General features: G+C 40.6%; 1 protein-coding gene across 1 annotated transcript; it reads right to left on the bottom strand.

Annotated features, from left to right (window-relative positions):
- Positions 1-358: 358 nt before the first annotated feature.
- Positions 359-17,086, bottom strand: LOC111888180 (ABC transporter C family member 3). Its single transcript, XM_023884311.3, has 10 exons — positions 14,087-17,086; positions 3,865-3,951; positions 3,142-3,780; positions 2,874-3,038; positions 2,480-2,774; positions 2,189-2,403; positions 1,812-2,117; positions 1,138-1,201; positions 801-1,040; positions 359-697 (listed from the first exon to the last, which is right to left on the bottom strand). The coding sequence occupies exons 1-10, from the start codon at positions 16,457-16,459 to the stop codon at positions 573-575; spliced, it is 4,509 nt and encodes a 1,502-aa protein (XP_023740079.1). The 5' UTR covers positions 16,460-17,086; the 3' UTR covers positions 359-572.
- Between the last annotated feature and the right edge of the window lie 1,821 nt (positions 17,087-18,907).

The following is an 18,907-nucleotide window of genomic DNA, read 5'->3' as shown; positions in this document are numbered from 1 at the left end:
AAATGAAAAATATATGAGAATTTTAAATGAATATGGTGAAAGAAAAAATGTTTCGTTTATAACATACTATGATATAATATGATATGATATAAAACCAGGAAACTATATAAAAAAATGAAAAAACAATGTGATAGCTTCTTTGTGTTTTCCAATTAGATACTCAAAATCAGAAATCTGAAACAATATATAAAATCATAAAACCAATTGAATACTAAAAATTATAAATGGTAAATAACCAGAAAACCAATCGCGATTCAGTGAGTATTAGGGTTTTCCACATGCTGTTTATTCAACCGGCAATTAGCAATATTAACAGTTAAAAAATAAACAAAACTTAAAACCAGAAAACCCATGTCACTGAAATAATCACTTATTTTAATCCACAGCAGAAAAAATGACATCCACCTTAGCAAAAAGATTTGCATGTTTTCACATAAATGTAACCCAAAGCGTAAGTTGAGGGACTCTGACAGTAGAGGAAATTTTTGAGGACTAATGAGGAGATTTCGGATAGTTACTTGGTTTAAAACAACTTTTCTCTTTGTTTATAAAGCGGAAAATATATAAAGTTGCTAACTACAATTACTAATTGTATGACTAGAATTCGACCTCATGCTGTATTCAGCAACGAGCTTGGAAAAAGCAGATAATTTCTCTTCTAGCAACTTCGTAGGTGAATCATATTCTTCAATCAGACCTGCATGTCAAGGTAAGCACAGTAATCACAACCAAAGTTTTTATGGACACAAAAGATGATAGCAGTTCATGAGTGAAATGTCTAAGGTTAAGTTCACACAAACCATCATGTAAAACTAAAACCATGTCACTGTTGACAACAGAGGTGATCCGATGTGCAATTGTTATGACAGTGGAGTCTGAAAAGTGTTGCCTAAGCGTCTTCTGTATCATGTTATCTGTTGCTGTATCAACTGATGCAGTCGCCTCATCAAGAAACAGAATCTTGCTTTTCTTCAGTAGCACACGTCCAAGACACACCAGTTGCCTTTGACCCATACTCCAATTCTCTCCATTTTCAGTAACTGTAGCAGTTTTATAATACATAGCTTGTGAAAAGTTTGTTTTTTTTTTGAAAAATCGAATATGAATTGGTGCTAAAATGGTGCAGGGAACAATAACCTGTTGAATCAAGTTGGCCTTCCTTCTTTCTAACCTCATCTCCAATCTGGCATTTATCAAGAGCCTGAAATGATGAACTGAATGTATGTAATAGCATAAAGAGAAATCAAATATCCTTTTACTTTTTGTTCTTACTATTTTGCTACACACTTAATTGTGACACTTATCATATTTAATTATAGTAATAATTTTTTTTACACTTGTCATCGTCTAAAAGTGATAGGAGGATTGGTAGAAATAAAAAAGTAGATGATATTTAATTTCTCCAGCCAGAAATCAAATATCCATCTATTTTTTCTTTGTACTGTCTTCTTACACACTGAATATCATATTTAATTAAATTAATAAATTTTTATTACATTTGTCATTATCTAAAAGTGGTAGAAAGAAAAAGTCAAAGGATGTTTAATTTCTCTAGCAGAAAAATCAAATATTCTTGTACTTTTTTTCCTAACATCTTTATACAAACTTAAGATTGTAACACTTGTCATAATTAAATTAATAATTTTTTATTACACTTGTTATCATCTAAAAATGGTATCTAAAAGTGGTAGTAGGATTGGTAGAAAGAAAAAATAGATGGATATTTAATTTCTCTAGCAAAGATAGAAATCAAATATCCTCCTATTTTTTCTTTATAGACTACATATGAATTTCAACTTCATCCCATGTACCTCCCAAATCTGGTCATCTGTATATTCTTCAAGTGGGTCCATATTGCTTCTTACACTTCCATTGAACATGGTTGGATCTTGAGGAATTATGCTTAATCTAGATCGTAAGTCATGAAGTCCAATTGATGATATGTTGATCCCATCTATCACAATTTCCCCACCAATAGGTTCAACAATACGAAACACTGTTTGTATAAGAGTAGATTTACCACTTCCAGTTCTCCCTACAATTCCAGTCTTTCTACCTCCATGGAAACTGCATGTAATACCTCTCAACACAAGTGGCATGTGTGGGGCGTATCGAACCTATTCACAAACTTTACACTTTTAGCCCCTCTAACTTCTCTTTCAACATTAAGAAGAAAAATAGTAATCACCTGTAGATTGATGATATCAACTTTTCCATGTGAGGGCCAAAAACTATCAGGTCTATTTGACTCTATTTCAAGAGGAGGCTCACTAGGGATAGAACAGTATTGAAATATTCTTTCAACTGATATAAATCTTATTTCCACATTGCAAAGTTTTTGTATTGCCCAACCTTGTATTTTATTCAAATATAATCCATACGTCACTGCTAATCCCGCAGTACCTTTGATTGGGGAGAGGGGGATGAGTTGTTTATTCCTTGAAACTGTAATCCAAATTATTTCATGAAATTTACTTACTTGGATTGATAGTTCCTTCAGGAATGGAGACTAGAAAAATTAGAGTGAAGGAAAATATCACAGAGGACAGCATATCCAAACGTAAGCCTAACCAATCCAGCGCACCAACTACATGTAAATTTGGTCTGGAATAATTGTCAACAAGATTCAAACACGTGTTTTCAAATCTGCCATTCTGATCGAAGCTTCTGATTGTTGTTGATCCGGTTATTGTTTCAGAAAAATGTTGTATGACTGGGGCTTTGCTTACTCCAACCAGTCGTGCAAGTTCTCGTGCTGAAGGTATGTAATATCGCTTCAAATACAATTAAATTAATACATGTAAAACAGAAGATGGAAATTAAGTAACTACATAATCATAAATATCAGATATACGGAAGTAGAAAGTAATTACCTGTAAACAGATGCATATTCCAATTATGGGAATGAAAAAAAGGAACACTGGCCAAGCAGCAAGAGACATAACTATAACAATGCCAAAAAGCTGTACCACCACAGCGACAAAAAGGATCATTGTATCTGGTAATTTTACATCCACTGCACTTTGATCTGTAGATGCCTACAAAAAGAGTTCAAGTAAAACTCTATGTAAACTCGCTCTTATTTGTAACCCATAACTATCATCAATTGAGCAAAATGAAATAAAAAAAGTATTAACTTACTCTATTTAGAATTCGTCCAGATGGGTTCGAATCAAAGAAAGACATCGGGGCACGAAAAATACAAAAATGCATTTTGTAGAACAGCTTGTTGGCTGTTTCATATCCAGCTTTCATAACAAGCATTGCTCTAGTTAGAACACAGAAAGCGCATCCAATTCCAAAACTCACATAAACAATAATGTGCTTAGAGCTTCCAACACGAGCTTCAATACTTTGTGATGCAGATGAAGCCCAAGTCATCCAGTAACTACCCGAGATTTGAAGGACCTCAAATGTAATTTGTGCTAAGAATACCAACAAAGCAAGTGCTCCTCCATATGCAATTGTAAGGTATTTGAAATAGGAAGACAAGCCAACTTTACCTTTCTCTCTTTCTTCTTCCTCCACAAGCTGCCTTTTCTTCCCATTCGGGTAAACTTCTTTACCCTTTTGACTGTTTACATTCTCCTCCTGAATATGATCCTTGATAGTGCCCTGGGTTCTTTTGTTTTCATTCGCATCCTTTAAATCAGATGCTAACTTCTTCCCCATTTCTAATAAAGCTTCTTTGTGTGCGCCAACAAGTTCTATAAAGTTGCTTCCAGTGTTGACAATATCATCATATTTTCCAGCTTGAGTAATTCTCCCATCCTTCATGACCTAGTAATGTGGCGATTATATTCAGATTGGAATCTGCATGAATATATGAAAAGCAAATGAAAAAAGACTACTTCTATCAATTACCAGGATGAGATCTGCATCAGGTAAAAACTCCACCTGATGTGTGACATAAATTACTGTTTTTGATTCCAAGAAGTCCAGCATACATTTCTGTCAATAGATTCACTTTAGTTAAATTCAAGTACACAAGTAAAACTGAACAACATTAAAACCATTAGTGTACATGTATTAGTGTATATGTATTATATTTTGTGTAGCCCAATTGCTTAGATATTTAGCCCATGTATTGTTCCAGCTGCCCAATACTTTGTATCTGTATATATTGTTTTGTATAATGGAATACACGTTATGAGAAAATAACATTCTATCATGGTATCAGACTAATTCCAAGAAACCCTACTTTCCTTCATCTCCATCTTGTCTTCGATCCTCCTGTTACTACTGGCCATAACCCTAGCTGCCGCCGGCCAACTCACCCTCTCTTCCGCAATCATCTCTCCTATTTTGCCTTCCACCCCTCTACAATGGTTGGTGAAACTTCAAATCCCACAAATCAAAAACCGTATGGTGCTCTCAATATCAAGACTTATGTTCACATAATCCTTGATCTCAATGAACTCAATTATGATGCATGGCCGGAATTGTTTGAAACCCATTCTCGCCCTCCTCAGGCATCACACTCATACCACTCATCATCTCCATATGTTTTAATAGGTAACAACAACCGCAACAACTCCACCTCATCACGTGGGAATCGCCCCAATCTGCCAAGGCGCCATGGCAGCCACAACAATGATCAGCAGCAGCGCCGACAGCCCCTTCTGCGTCTTCTGAAAGCCATCAGCATGTTGCTGCCTAGGCAGCACTACCAACTTCCTTGACAACCATTCACATGGAGTTATCATCCCTTCTGGCCCGGTTATAGACCCAACAGCTCCGGTCCTCAGCAGCCTCGTCGCTTCTCTGCCACTTCTTCGGTAGCTCCTTAAAAACTGGACATTCTCGGTCCGCCTCCAGCAACCCCATCTGCTGCTGCTGCCTCTGGACAGCCTGCTGCTCGGTCATGCCTACCCTTTAACCCCATGGCAATGGTTTCCCCCAATGACTTAAGACCAACCGGCTGATTTGGCACAAGCTTTCAAATCCATGTTAGTGAATATGATGGACATGATGCAAATTGGTATATTGATACGGGAGCAACTTCACACCTCGCCTGTATCAACTTCACACCTCGCCTCCGATACAGGTAGTCTCAAGTCTATTACAAATAATTGCACTATAAATTTTGTTCTTGTTGGCAATGGTCAATCTAAATTACACACTTCTCATAAACCCTTACATCTTCATAACATCCTTGTCACACCTAATATTATCAAAAACTTAATCTTTGTGTGTCGATTTACATATGATAATAAAATATCTAATGAATTTGACCCCATTTGGCTTTTCTGTGAAGGCTTTGGCAATCCATCAGGTCCTACTTAGGTGTGACAGTACTGACGATTTATATCCAGCTCCTTCATCACTCCAGTCTTCTGTTGCCCTCATCACAAACAGTTCCTCTTTATGGCACCAATGCCTTGGTCATCTTGGCGCTAGTGTTTTCAATAAATTAGTTTCTAGTCATTTTATTTCATGTAATAAAACTTCTTTCTCATATCAATTGGTCGATGTGTTAGCTTGGAAAACACAATAGATTACCTTTTGTTAAATCAAACTAAAATGTTTTTGCTTGCTTTGACATTATACATTCTGATTTGTGGGAAATCTCCTATTCCAAGTATTAGTGGCATAAATTATTATAATATTTTTCTTGATCATTTCTCCCATTTTCTATGGGTTTACCCTTTACGATAAAGTCTGATGTGTTTGGCAAATTTTTACACTTTTGTGCTTGCATTCAAAATAAATTTCAAACTGAAATCAAACAGTTTCAATGTGACTATGGGGGTGAATTTGATAACAAACATTTTCATAGCCTTTTTGACCAACATGGAATCTCCTTTCGTTTTTCATACCCTAAAACTTCCCAATAAAATGGAAAGTCGGAATATATGATTCAAACTATAAACAACATAATCCGTATCTTACTATTCCAAGCCCACTTTCACCCACATTTTGGGTTGAAGCCCTTTACATGGCCACCCACCTTCTCAACATAACACCCTCATCCTCCATAAACAATAACATGCCATTCACCAAATTATACCAAAAACCTCCCCCAATTCTCTCATTCTCGTGTCTTCGGCTGCTTATGTTATCCTTATATTCCCACTCTTCACAAGTTTGCTCCAAGATCCACACCTTGCATTTTCCGTGGCTATCCATCAAATCACCGTGGATTTAGATGTTTTGATCTCGCCACTCAAAAAGTTCTTATTTCTCTCCACGTAGTTTTCAAAGAAATTGTTGTATTTCCTTTCAAAGCCTTCTCTCCAAATCATCTACACTCTTACTCCTTCCTTGACACATCATCTTCCGACATATCTCCCATATTTTATGACATGTTCCTTTCTAACCCTCCAACACCGGACACCACCACTCCTCTCGGTTCTACCACAACCGAAACTCCTTCCATAATGCCTTCGAATAACACAACCAACACCATTCCTCTGTCTCACGGCTCTCCCACAACCCAAAACACCATACCAGCTCCCTCCACCCACCCTATGGTCACTCGCTCTCGTGTTGGCATTTTCAAACCCATCCAAAGCCTTAATCTTCACACCACTACCGAATCTCCTATGCCTAAATCTTATCTTCAAGCCCTTCAAGACCCCAATTGGTCTATTGTCATACAAGAAGAATTTAATGCTCTTATTGATAATAAAATGTGAACTCTTGTTCCGAGGCCCCAAGGGGCCAATATTGTTCACTCTATGTGGTTATACAGGATGAAACATAAGGTGGCTGGCTCTCTTGAACGCTATAAAGCACGCTTGGTGGCGAATGGAAAAAGTCAACAACTCGGGATCGAATGTGAAGAGACCTTTAGCCTAATAGTCAAACCAGCTTCCATCAGGACTCGTTTAGGGTTTTCTCCTATGAAGGGTAGCCGCAATAGAAGACCTTAAGCACCTTTAAATATGTCCCAATCCCTGGAAGTTAGGGTTTCTCTGCCCCAAAGTCACGTAAAGGTCCGATCTTGATGTCCATGCATGGTGTATTTTGCATTATAAACCATAAAAACTCCATTAATGGTTCCTAGCTTCAATGCCCAATGGTTGCTCCACCATGGCTTCTCATTTTCGGACTCTATGGACCCTCCAGGTCCAGATCGATGCTACAAATTCATAAGAGGGGTTTGATGCATTCAAAACCCCACCAAGAAGGTAATACAAGCCCTAATCCACAAAAGAAAGATCTACTCAAATAGGGAAGAAAGGGGGTCCGAATTGATACCTCCAACTGATGCTCCTTGGTTGTAAATCGCGGATCTACAACCTTCTCTGCCCCTTTGGCTTGAAACCTTCCTCTTCCTTGCAAGACACCCATCAAGAAGCTCCACATGGCTCTCTCTCTTGCCCAAAGCACTCAGGACTCGTTTAGGGTTTTCTCCTCTAAAGGGTAGCTGCAATAGGAGACCTTAAGTGCCTTTAAATATGTCCCAAACCCCGAAAGTTAGGGTTTCTCTGCCCAGCACCTAGAGTGAGTTTTACGTGTTCATTCAATGCCTGAATGCTGCTTGCTTCGTGCTTTGTGTAATTCCCAATGATGGGATTCAGATACCAAGTGAATGTGACGACATTCAGGAGGTAGATGATTGGAATCCTAAGGGGTTTCTCAGCAGCTGATGGCAGATAAGTGTAAGAACCTAGGAGGTGACCTTAGTCAGATGAGTATGATGATAGAGTAGAGCATTCCTCTGGGAAGCGGGCACATGTGTTGGGATTGGCGATTGAGAAGGTTGAGCAGCTACTTAGGGAATCTGGGATGGTTCGTGTAGAGAGTATGGGTAGATGTGGCAGGTAGTATGGGCCCGTACTAATGAAATCAGAGGACCCATACCTGATGCAGGTAGTATTCCGGAGGATCTAAGTAGCAGATCGAGAGGTGGCGTCATGGTTCGAGTACCATGATAAGTAGTAGATCGAGAGGTGGTGTCATGGTTCGAGTACCGTGATAAGTAGCAGATCGAGAGGTGGTGTCATGGTTCGAGTACCGTGATAAATAGCAGATCGAGAGGTGGTGTCATGGTTCGAGTGTCATGTTATGTAGCGGATCGAGAAGTGGCGTCATGGTTCGAGTACCATGATTTGTAGCAGATCGAAAGGTGATGTCCTGGTTCGAGTACCATGATTTGAGGTAGATTGAGAAGAGAGAACATGGTTCGAGTACCATGAGATTAAGAGGAGATAACATGGTACAGGTACCATGATTCATAGCAGATCGAGAGGTGGCCACATGGTTTGAGTACCGTGACACGTGGCGATTAGTGCTTCTGGGTTTACCGGTTATTCCGTGGTGATTGTCTAGACTGAGAAAAAATATGAAAGAGTATGGGGCCAGAAGGCCATGATGAACGAGTTTTAGTGAAGTATCCCTTGAGAAGGAAATCGAGTTAGCTCCGAGGGATTGTTGGTGAGATGCCAGTTGGAGTCGCAAGACTCATGGATGAGTAGGGATGATGTGTTATGGAAGAATACGGTCTGGGCTGGGCGACTGACCGATAGTGGAGATGTCACTCTCTATGACCTGAGTGGTGAAAATTTCGTTTCCTGTGGGAGACATAAGAGGTGTTAAGATTTTGGTTTCTGAGTTTGGGGGTAGGCCCTGTGGGATTGCACTGATAGTGATCTTTAATCAGAGTATATGGCAGTAGGTCTGCCGCGAGATAAAGATATAGCTTGAACAGGTCGTCCGTGGGGACTGAGATGGTCAAGGACCATGATATGCCCTACTTGAGTATAGCAGGGCATGTGTTAGCTGCAGCGTCGATCGATCAAGAGGAGAATATCAGGGCAGTGGATCTTATTATCTTTGATGAGTATCGAGAGTGGTAATGTGGGTTCTGCTCTTATCATAAGTGTCGTGATGGAGCGTTGGTTGAGGAGTTGAGGATGAGGAGAATGATAGTTCATTATTTCCAGACTAAGAGTCAGGGTTGATACTGGACAATTGGGAGGTCCGGTGATGGAATGGTGTGAGATTCTGAATGACTAGAGGCAGTCATGATAGGAAGTTCTGAGGATTTCATCTGAGATTCGGGGTATTAAGAGTTTCTTGATCTCTGTCGGGGAGATTATCGAGTGTTGTATATCACCTTCCAAGGTTAGGTGCGATGTTACTAGTGGAAACAGTTTGTAGGATAGACTGTTGGTGCGCCAATTGATAATGGTTCAAACCCTAAGTGGGGGAGAATTGGGTATTTATTAAGGAGATCAGAGATTTGTTCAAGAACGGTTAAAGATCTGGACATAGAGACCTACGGTGCAGATTCATGAATCCAGGGTTATTGGTGATCGAGGGTAGGTGCAGAATGAGATGACGCATGTGGTATGTGTCTGAGAAAGGATGAGTGAATAGAAAGATTCCTTGTGGCCTGTGCTTTTCGGGGTTAGCATATGTCGAGTTTGAGTGTGATCGGGTCGCTGGATTGCGGATGCAATAGCTGAGGTTTGAAAGTGAAGGTATAGATTGTAATCTATATCCCAGGGAGGGCAGCGGTTGATTCGTTAACCAATCTCAGGGTTGATATGAGTAGTTCCGTATGAGTAGTGACCAGTAGAGGGGGAGTTTTGGGTTGTTGACAACATGTTCTGAGCCATTGACAATGACTCGATGTTTCAAATTAGGAGATGGAATACTCGGCGGTTTCAAGTGGTGCGAGAGAAAGATCGGTTGAGAGATTCTGAAAGAGCAATGCGGTATCCAAGCATGGGGTCTTGAGTATGAGATCAGTGGATTGGGCAAAACATCGGGAGATTTTGTGTTAGTGTACCAAGGTATCCGGGTATGATGTCCTTATTTCTAGATTATTCTGAGTTCTAAGTTGAGAGCTGGTAAGTGATGTAGCAAGTATCTATGGCTCCGGTGGGAGCACTTCGAATAATTGGTGATTAAACGAGATTATTTAAGAAAGAGGATTGCAATGAGAAAAGGAGTTTGTCATGTCAGTTGTCGTCAGGAGTAGTGATGCTTACTTTTGGATGGGTATGTGAGCACCTAGCTATGTTGGGCCGTGGAGCTTAGGTGAACGGATGCAATGTGTGGCGTCAACTTGAGATTGAGACCGTGGTTGGTAAGACAAAGTGCTGCAAGGCTGCAAGGAGCTGCAGCTTCCATGAGTTAGCAAAGGGGTGTGGTGATACTACGGGGAGTCGTAGTATTCACCAGCTAGTCAGTCGGAGGTTGTGGTGATGCTGCGGGGAGCCGTAGTACTCACTAGTCAGTGAGAGGTTGTTGTGATGTCGCAAGGAGCCGTAGTACTCACTAGTCAGTGAGAGGTTATTGTGATGCTGCGGGGAGCCATAGTACTCACTAGTCAGTGAGAGGTTGTTGTGATGTTGTGGGGAGCCGTAGTACTCACTAGTCAGTGAGAGGTTGTTGTGATGTTGCGGGGAGCCGTAGTACTCTCTAGTCAGTGAGAGATTGTTGTGATGTTGCAGGGAGCCGTAGTACTCACTAGTCAGTGAGAGGTTGTTGTGATGCTGCAGGGAGTCGTAGTACTCACTAGTCAGTGAGAGGTTGTTGTGATGCTGCGTGGAGCCGTAGTACGCAATAGCCAGCGAGAGGTTGTTGTGATGAGTACTCTCTGGTCAGAGTAAGACGCAGATGAGTTTTAGACTTGGGTAGCACTAATAATTGAGTTTTTGGGGGCCTGGTGGTCGAACCAGGGCAAGACTGGGGTCTCCATGTTTGTCGGGAATTTTTATACTTTGATTGGAGTTGTGGTTGTCGCAACCCAAGGGAATTGGAGAAGTGGTATATGCGCGGGTTGCGTATCATGGGTCACGAGTTAAGTGCTTCATTGGGACGAGTGGTTCCAACTCTGGGTCGGACCAAACTCTCGAGTTCGAGTTTGGATCTGGTGGTGCGTTGGGTAAGCGAGATGAGATTCTAGATTCCAAGGTGGATTTTATGATGGGGGAAATTGTTTATCATCTGATGTCTTAGACCGGTGTAGGTCAGTACTCGGGTACAGGAGGTACCGCAAGATGCATGGAACTATGAGCAATAGACGATAGAGGTCGGGGTTCAGTTAATCTTCAGTTGGGAGTGTAGCATTCGCTTGGGGTAAGGCGAACTTCGTGACTTGTGTGTCACAATGGGCCGATGTAGTGAAAGTGAGAAGGAAACCATTGAGATGGTTGGGATAATGCAATGGATGACCTTGGAGGTCCAACAGTTAGGTCGAGGTCACATAGTACTCAGTGTTAAAAAGGGGTATGAGGAATGGAGTTGAGGCTTATGATTTTAGATGTCTGAGGACATTTCTGAGAAAGCACGATTATTCCCTTGTGTCTGAGGGCAAAGTGTTGAGAATTCATTATTCGGATGGGTTCCGATAGCAGTTCGGTGGATATGCCCTGGTGGGACGTGAACCCTCCCGTTTCTTGGGGCATGATTCGGATCGTTACTATGTTCGGTATGAGGGATCGGTAGCCGATTGTTGGATTATGTTTGGAGAGAATCAGAAGGGTTGGTTTCTTCCGGGATTGGGAACCCCTGTTTGGATTCAGGTGTCCAGAGAGGGTGATAGCTGTGTGGTATGAGATCCTATCGATGACGCAAGATCTGTATGTTGAGGAGCGATTTTGAGGGCGAAATCTAATTTAAGTGGGGGAGAATTGTAACATCCGAATTTTCAGGGATATGATTGTGTATGTTAAACTTGAGATTGAATGAGAGACTCGACGAGTTGAGGGTCCAACTCGCCGAGTCGAGTCGTGTTTCTCTCGTGGTTTAATGAGTGGACTCGACGAGTCAGGGGCAGGACTCGCCGAGTAGGTGCTAGGCAGAGAAACTCTAACTTCCGGGGTTTGGGACATATTTAAAGGCGCTTAAGGTCTCCTATTGCGGCTACCCTTCAGAGGATAAAACCCTAAACGAGTCCTGAGTGCTTTGGGCAAGAGAGAGAGAGCCATGTGGAGCTTCTTGGTAGGAGCCTTGCAAGGAAGAGGAAGGTTTCAAGCCAAAGGGGCCCGAGAAGGTTGTAGATCCGCGATTTACAACCAAGGAGCATCAGTTGGAGGTATCAATTCGGACCCCCTTTCTTCCCTATTTGAGTAGATCTTTCTTTTGTGGATTAGGGCTTGTATTACCTTCTTGGTGGGGTTTTGAATGCATCAAACCCCTCTTATGAGCTGGTAGCATAGATCTAGACCTTGGAGGGTCTAGAGAGTTCGAAAGTGAGAAGCCATGGTGGAGCAACCATTGGGCTTTGAATCTAGGAACCATTAATGAAGTTTTTATGGTTTATAATGCAAAATGCACCATGCATGGACATCAAGATCGTACCTTTACGCGACTTTGGGGTAGTAGGAGGTTAGATCTGTGAGTCAGGGCTGCAGATCTGACCTCAGGTGGATGAATGAGTAATCCAATGGAGCCAACTCGTCAAGCCCCTGGGATGACTCGACTAGTTGTAGCAAGTGTGACCCAATAGCCTTGGCCAGTGTTGACTCATCGAGTTGGGAGTCTACTCAGTGAGCTGAGCAAACCCTAGGAAGATCATTGAGAGTTCGAGGGGACTCGGCGAGTCAGGTCAACATGGAATGTTGACCCAGGTTGACTTCTGTTGACTTCATGAGTGGGCCAGTAAGGGGGCAGGTGGGGCCAAGAAGGGGTAAAATGGTCTTTTACCCATCCCGAAGGTCAAAAGAGGAAAAGTTGACTTAAGGTATAAAGAGTAATAAGACGGATAATGATTGAGATGCTTGTCTTATGTGTTAGGCGGAGGCTAGTTCAAGATTCCGAGTGCTTGTCGGTTACCTGCTAACCGAGGTGACACTTCTCACTATACATTACCTAGGGTGGTATCTATGTGCAAACTGGAGGGTCTTACGTGTTATGTGTTTGCTTGAGATTATGTGTTATGTGATTTATGTATGCTATGTGATATTAGACCGGACCGGAGGGTCCAACGACTTAGACCGGACCAGAGGGTCCAACGAGCTACGAGACTGAAGGGTCCCGCTGAGACACATTGACCGGGGGGTCTTACCGAGTTATAGCCTGAAGTGGCTTGTGTGTTGTATGTGGTATTTTGGGGAACTCACTAAGCATTTATGCTTACCATGTTATGTGATATGTGTTTAAGGTACTACAGAGGATCGCGGGAAGACGTCGACTTTATTTGTACATACTGGCAGAAGATTATGTTTTTGAGATTCTTGGATATGTTTTATTGTGATGACATCTGATAAACATGAGATTATAAGAATATTGTATGAGTTTTATTGTGCTTGAAAAATGAAAAATTGTTTTGAAATTCACGTTGTTACATATCTTATGAAGTGCAATAATTTTTCCTATTTATGCACGACCCTAGGGAACCACATCTTCATGCCTTGAAGCATATTCTACGTTAAGTTCGTGGTACCCTACACTATGGGCTTCAACTACACCCCTCCTCCACCACGAGCCTTATTGTGTACTCTGATACAGACTAGGGAGGGTGCCTTTCCACTGGATGCTCCACTAGTGGCTATTGCATTTTCTTGGCGACAATCTTATCTCTTGGTCCTCAAAACGTCAACCAATTCTTTCTCATTCGAGTGTAGAAGCTGAATACAGAGGTGTCGCCAATGTTGTGGCTGAAACTTGCTGGCTACGTAACCTGCTTAGAGAACTTCACTCTCCCCTTGGCAAAGCAACCATTGTCTACTGTAACAACGTCAGCACTGTATACCTATCCTCAAATCTTGTTCAACATCAATGTACAAAAAATATAGAGATGAATATCCACTTTGTTCGAGACAAGGTTGCCACAAGTCAAATCTGCGTCCTTCATGTCACTTCATAACCTCAGTACGCCGACATCTTCACCAAGGGACTGACATCATCCCTTTTCACGGATTTCAGGTCCAGTTTGAGCATTTTCCCTCATCCTCCTGCTCAAACTGGGGAGGTGTATTAGTGTATATGTATTATATTTTGTGTTGCCCAATTGTTTAGATATTTAGCCCATGTATTGTTGCAGCCCAATACTTTGTATCCGTATATATTGTTTTGTATAACGGAATTCACGTTATGGGAAAATAACATTCTATCAAAAACTACTAACGAAGCACTCAGTTTGCTATGAATTGAAAATCAAGAAAAGTGAAATGAGTTAACTCACTTTAAAGATATGGCTTCCTGTATGAGCATCAAGAGCACTGAATGGATCATCAAATAGATAAATATCAGCATCATGATAAAGCGCACGTGCTATCTGTATCCTCTGTTTCTGGCCACCACTCAAATTGATTCCCCTCTCCCCTATAACTGTTTGATCACCAAACGAGAGAACTGCAAGATCTTCCATCAAGGCGCATGCTTCAAGAACCTTATCATACCTTTCTCTCTCCATTTCCTTACCAAACAATATATTCTCTTCTATCTTTCCACTCTGGATCCATGGAGTTTGACCAACATAAGCCCTTGAGCCACCAAGTTTGACATTTCCTGATAATTTAGGCACTTCTCCTAGAATACAAGACAATAAGCTCGATTTTCCTGAGCCAACAGTCCCACACACAGCAACCCTCATTCCATGAACAGCTCGGAAATTTATATCAATCAGTGTTGGATTAGCTGATGTTACGTCCCATGAGAAATTCCCATTGATGATGTCAACTGCAGTGTCGGAACTACCTCTTGGATTCTTTTCTACTAGATCAGAATCTAAGTCTTGAAGATGAAGGAATGATGCAATTCGATCAAGTGAGACTTTAGTCTGTGCTATCATAGATACTGTATGCGGAAGATTAAATGCAGATTCTTGAAGAATTTTAAATGTTGCAAGAGCAGATAATACCTTCCCTGAATCAAGTTGAATACCAGCAAGAATACATGTCCCAAAAGTGGAAATAGCTACAAATGTGGGTGCAACCCAGAATGCGAAAGTAATCATAGCCAAAGTAAAATTATTTTTGTATAACCATCTTTCCTCATCCCTCCTGATATCATGAATTCTAGACAAGAACTTCATCTCCCATCCATGGAGCTTGAGAATTCTCATGTTTTTTAAAATTTCAAAAGTTGTTTTCATCCTTTTATCTTTATACATCATTAGCTTCTCCTGAAACTTCTTCTGGAAACGCCCTAGTGGTATATTGGTTGAAACCACAATTATGGTAGCAACAAAAGCAGCAAGTGAAGAAAGTCCGAGATTTTTATACAAAATTACTAGTGCCAAACCAACTTGAAGAATCACTAGCCAAGGGTTGTGCATGTAGTGGCTAAATTCACCTATTCTTTCAGCATCAACAGCCATTAAATTGATTATTTCGCCATTGGATTGCCCCTGCTTTGACTGAGACGAAAGGGTCAAACCTTTAAGGTAGATTGTTGCAACTAAAGAAGATCTGGCCTTGATTCCTGCTTGTTGTAGCTTAAAATCTTGATGTCGTTGTGCTAAACACTCCACTATCTTAGCAACAATGAATGCAGAAACTAGAAGAAAACCCCCCTTTATGTCTCGCTTTCCATTTACATATTCTACATATGCATCTATGAGGAAAGGCCCAACATATGAAGCCAAAGTATACACAAGAGAAAGAAGTGCGGTTATTAATATGTCTCTCCATATTGTCAAGATCACAGCCTTGGCGAGAACAAAAGTAGTGATTTGACTATTTTCTCTTTTACCCGATTCTAGTTTACTTCTTAAAGCCGAAAAGGCTCCTCTTGCGCTATTGTCACTGTCAAGTTCTGGAACGTCTTCAAGGTCTAATGGCTTCTTATATCCAGTAGCAATCAGAGGATGAATCCAAGAGAAAGTTAAAAGACTAAAGATACTTGTGGACCTTGTAGTTGAAGGGGTTATAGTCGTGCTAATGGTTTTGGACTCCCTTGAGTTGTCATTCAGGAGGGATTCCGATTCTTGATACAAATGGTTTAGAGTTCCATTTTCGATGTTACCAGAGAACCCCACATAACAGAGACATAGACTGACAAAAGTAGACAAAGCCTCAAAGACCAAGAACTGAGGTGCCAAGTATTGATTTTGTTGGTAGTTAAGATAGTTCAAGACAAGGCAAAAACAAGAGATTAAGGAAAAAGAAAGCCACCAAACCTTCAATACAATGGGATATAAGGATTCGGTGGAGTTAGAAACATGGGTGTGCAAGTACAAAGAAACAAGTGACCAAATAAATGTTCCCAGAAGAGTATCACGAGAGGTAATAATGTTTTCATTGGTCCTACCATATATATACCAATAGAAAAGGTTCAATAAAAGCACAAATAGGTTAAGAAGGACAAGAAGCACACAACAAAACAGGGTCTGCTTGTAAAAGAAGGACCTATTGTTGGACCTAAGAATTTGTTTAGGACCTCCATTGCTATTATTCCTGAATTTTCTGCCAAGCCAAGTGATGAATAACAGAATGAAGAAACCAAGGTATAGTGAACCAGAATACCCATGCAAGAGCCTAGGGGTCAGGGGAATGTTGCTAGCATCATCTGTCAAAATACTCGAAAGCGGAGAAAACTTAGCAGCAATACCCATATTAGTGATGCTTCATGATCTTCCTTGTTTAAGTTTATAAAATGATCGACCTTGGTGGGGAAAGAGAGTTTTGGTGAAGTCTACTGTAGTCGTATTGGTGCTAATGATGCTCAGATCTGGGTCCAATGCATTAGGTACATAAATATTTTATATAGTCTTTTTTTATTAGAAAGATACCCTAGTCAAAACTAATCATCTGGAAAAAAAAATATATAATATTAATTAATGACTAAACATCATTAATTAAAAAACAATTATTATTTCTACTTTTAGTTAGAAAATACTAATTAATACATATCTTTTTATAAAAAAAATGATAATAATACATATTAGGGAAAATTTCGTGTATACCCTTATTAAGCTGTAAAATATCATATTTACCCGACATTAAATCTAAATATCATATATACCCTTCTTAACATTTAAAATATCATATTTGCCCAAATTTATTTTTTTTAACCATTTTTAAAATGTTTTTAAACAGTTTTTATATTTTATAATCATTTTAATTTAAAAACATAATGTCAATTGAGTAATTTGCCCTTCAATACTTAAAACCCTTTTGCCCTAACTTGGATGACCATAATTGACCCAACTATCCTAACCCTTTTGTTGATCACGCCTGGAAGTATACGAATTTCATTGCACTAACTAACTGCATACATACGGTGCACACTTCAAAGAAGTATTCTCTTCATTCAACGTCATCTTCAGCAGCGGAGCAGCACCTGTTGACGAAGAATCAATTATGAGAAGATGGCAACTGAAGTCGTATCAGGTAATACAATGTGGAGTACTATAGACTATTATTGCCAATTCTGATTTTTTTATTACACAATTCTGATTCTATCAAAATTTTATCGCTTATTTTGCCTTTTTATTACTCACCTGGTAACGGTCAAAGTTTTTCATCTTTAATTACCACTTATATATACTTGTAGCACCCAAAAATTTACGTCAAATTTAAACTTTTAATACTAACAAAAGAGTCAAATAGTATTTGCTTTTACAAAACATTTCCAATTTGTTTATCATCATAGTGTCCCAAAATAGATCATGAGGATGAGGAGCGGTACAGTCACGCCTTTGCCTTCCCTCGCTCTCCTGAAGTACCTGAAACAATAAACTGAAAACTGTAAGCCCGAGGGCTTAGTGAGCTACCCCCAAAATACCAACACCATACTGACAGAAACCACTGCCATAACGAACAATCAAACAACATACATACTGGGCCATCGGCCGGAATGGTCCGCCCTACTGGGCCTATAGTCTATCTGAATCTATCCCGAGCCTTCGGCATGACTGGTCCGCCGCGTGAGCCTATAGTCTCCCCGGGCCGCTCAGAGGGTGTGTTGGCCTTCAGCACAAAACAGGACCGCCTCAACCCAACCAACAAGTAACTAATCATGTACGCATACTATCATATACTGGCATATACACATCGAAAACATATCTATCTCATTGACCATCAATCATAGAGTTTCACTTGTAGCTAGAGTATCGACCTAACTAGTCACTAACATACCAATCCTTACGGATCATAAAAGCATAACATACTATCTATCCTGATTCCGATCTAACAGATCCGAATCATATGTAGCATACCATAACAACCGATCTAACCGATCTCTAGTATAACAACCATCCTAAACATGATGAATTCTAAAAAGGCAATAACATAACACCCATCCTAAAAAGGATGAAATATAGCATGGCAATAACAAAGCAACCATCTTAAACCAGGATGTAAATGATAGAGGGCCGGCCTTGGTGTCGTAGACCCTATCGATATAATGAGGATAACTCACCTCGCAGATGTCGATTGAAATGCAAACTCCAACTATCAAATCACTTGACACGGGCACCACCACCTATAACCATGGCACAATATACTCATACGTTCTTACTCTTATGAGACACCCCATAACCTCTTAGTAATTCCTGATCAAGGTCAGAGTCCTCAGTCAAGGTCAACAGTCCATGTTGACCTCAACTCGCCGAGTCCGTGGAGCACATTCCCAACTTGCCGAGTCATCGGAGTGACTCGTCGAGTCCCTTCAAATCCCGATCAATCCTTAAGGGCCACTCGTCGAGTTTCCTCCTTGTAACTCGACAGGTACACACGCATGCCTACCCAAGGGAAAAACCATCCGACTCACCGAGTTGTTCTTCAACTCGTCGAGTTTTATGGTGATCTTCATTGGACTCGCCGAGTTGTTCATCCAACTTGCCGAGTTCAATGACCATCTTCATGTGACTCGCCAAGTCCATCCAGTCCTCTTTCCGTACAGACTTTTTTAAGCCATGCAGCGGCTCTAGATCATAGATCCAAGCTTCTAGAGCATACTTACCACGTAAAGTTGCAAAGTTTACGTGTATGCATGGTTATAAAGGCTCCAAATGTCTATTTTGAGTTCTTAATTGAGCTTCTAGTCCAAGAGGGACTCC

This window comes from Lactuca sativa, chromosome 9 (assembly GCF_002870075.4).
Source record: "Lactuca sativa cultivar Salinas chromosome 9, Lsat_Salinas_v11, whole genome shotgun sequence".
NCBI lineage: Eukaryota > Viridiplantae > Streptophyta > Magnoliopsida > Asterales > Asteraceae > Lactuca > Lactuca sativa.
The sequence above is the reverse complement of the archived record's forward strand: the minus strand, read 5'-3'. Positions and strand labels throughout refer to the sequence as shown.

What these genes read in the sequence shown, in the direction of transcription:
- LOC111888180 (XM_023884311.3), bottom strand. Translation starts at nt 16,459, where the DNA reads ATGGGTATTGCTGCTAAGTTTTCTCCGCTTTCGAGTATTTTGACAGAT. An exon ending in CAGGAAGCCATATCTTTAAA is followed by an intron (nt 3,952 to 14,086) that starts GTGAGTTAACTC and finishes ATCTATTGACAG; the next exon opens with AAATGTATGCTGGACTTCTT. An exon ending in CTGGACGAATTCTAAATAGA is followed by an intron (nt 3,039 to 3,141) that starts GTAAGTTAATAC and finishes CTCTTTTTGTAG; the next exon opens with GCATCTACAGATCAAAGTGC.